Genomic DNA, 370 nt, shown 5'->3' with positions numbered 1-370 from the left:
AGGCCCGGCTGCGCTGCAGCAAGAAGCCGCTGCACGTCAACTTCAAGGAGCTGGGCTGGGACGACTGGATCATCGCCCCGCTGGAATACGAGGCCCACCACTGCGAGGGCGTCTGCGACTTCCCGCTGCGCTCCCACCTGGAGCCCACAAACCACGCCATCATCCAGACCCTCATGAACTCCATGGACCCCGGCTCCACGCCGCCCAGCTGCTGCGTCCCCACCAAGCTGACCCCCATCAGCATCCTGTACATCGACGCGGGCAACAACGTGGTGTACAAGCAGTACGAGGACATGGTGGTGGAGTCCTGCGGCTGCAGGTAGCGGGCGGGACGCCCCTCGGCGGCGGCCGGGTCTGCGTCTGGCGAGGT

General features: G+C 66.8%; 1 protein-coding gene across 1 annotated transcript in view; it reads left to right on the top strand.

The window, feature by feature from the left end:
- Positions 1-360, top strand: part of GDF6 (growth differentiation factor 6) — an 11,672-nt gene extending 11,312 nt beyond the window's left edge. Inside the window, exon 4 of the mRNA XM_005422927.3 lies at positions 3-360. Within this exon, the coding sequence (XP_005422984.2) occupies positions 3-323 (321 nt within the window). The 3' untranslated portion in view covers positions 324-360. The remainder of the gene's footprint in view (positions 1-2) is intronic.
- The last annotated feature ends 10 nt before the right edge of the window (positions 361-370 follow it).

This window comes from Geospiza fortis, unplaced genomic scaffold (genome assembly GCF_000277835.1).
Source record: "Geospiza fortis unplaced genomic scaffold, GeoFor_1.0 scaffold7, whole genome shotgun sequence".
Classification (NCBI taxonomy): domain Eukaryota; kingdom Metazoa; phylum Chordata; class Aves; order Passeriformes; family Thraupidae; genus Geospiza; species Geospiza fortis.
This window is presented reverse-complemented; position numbering and strand designations above follow the sequence as displayed.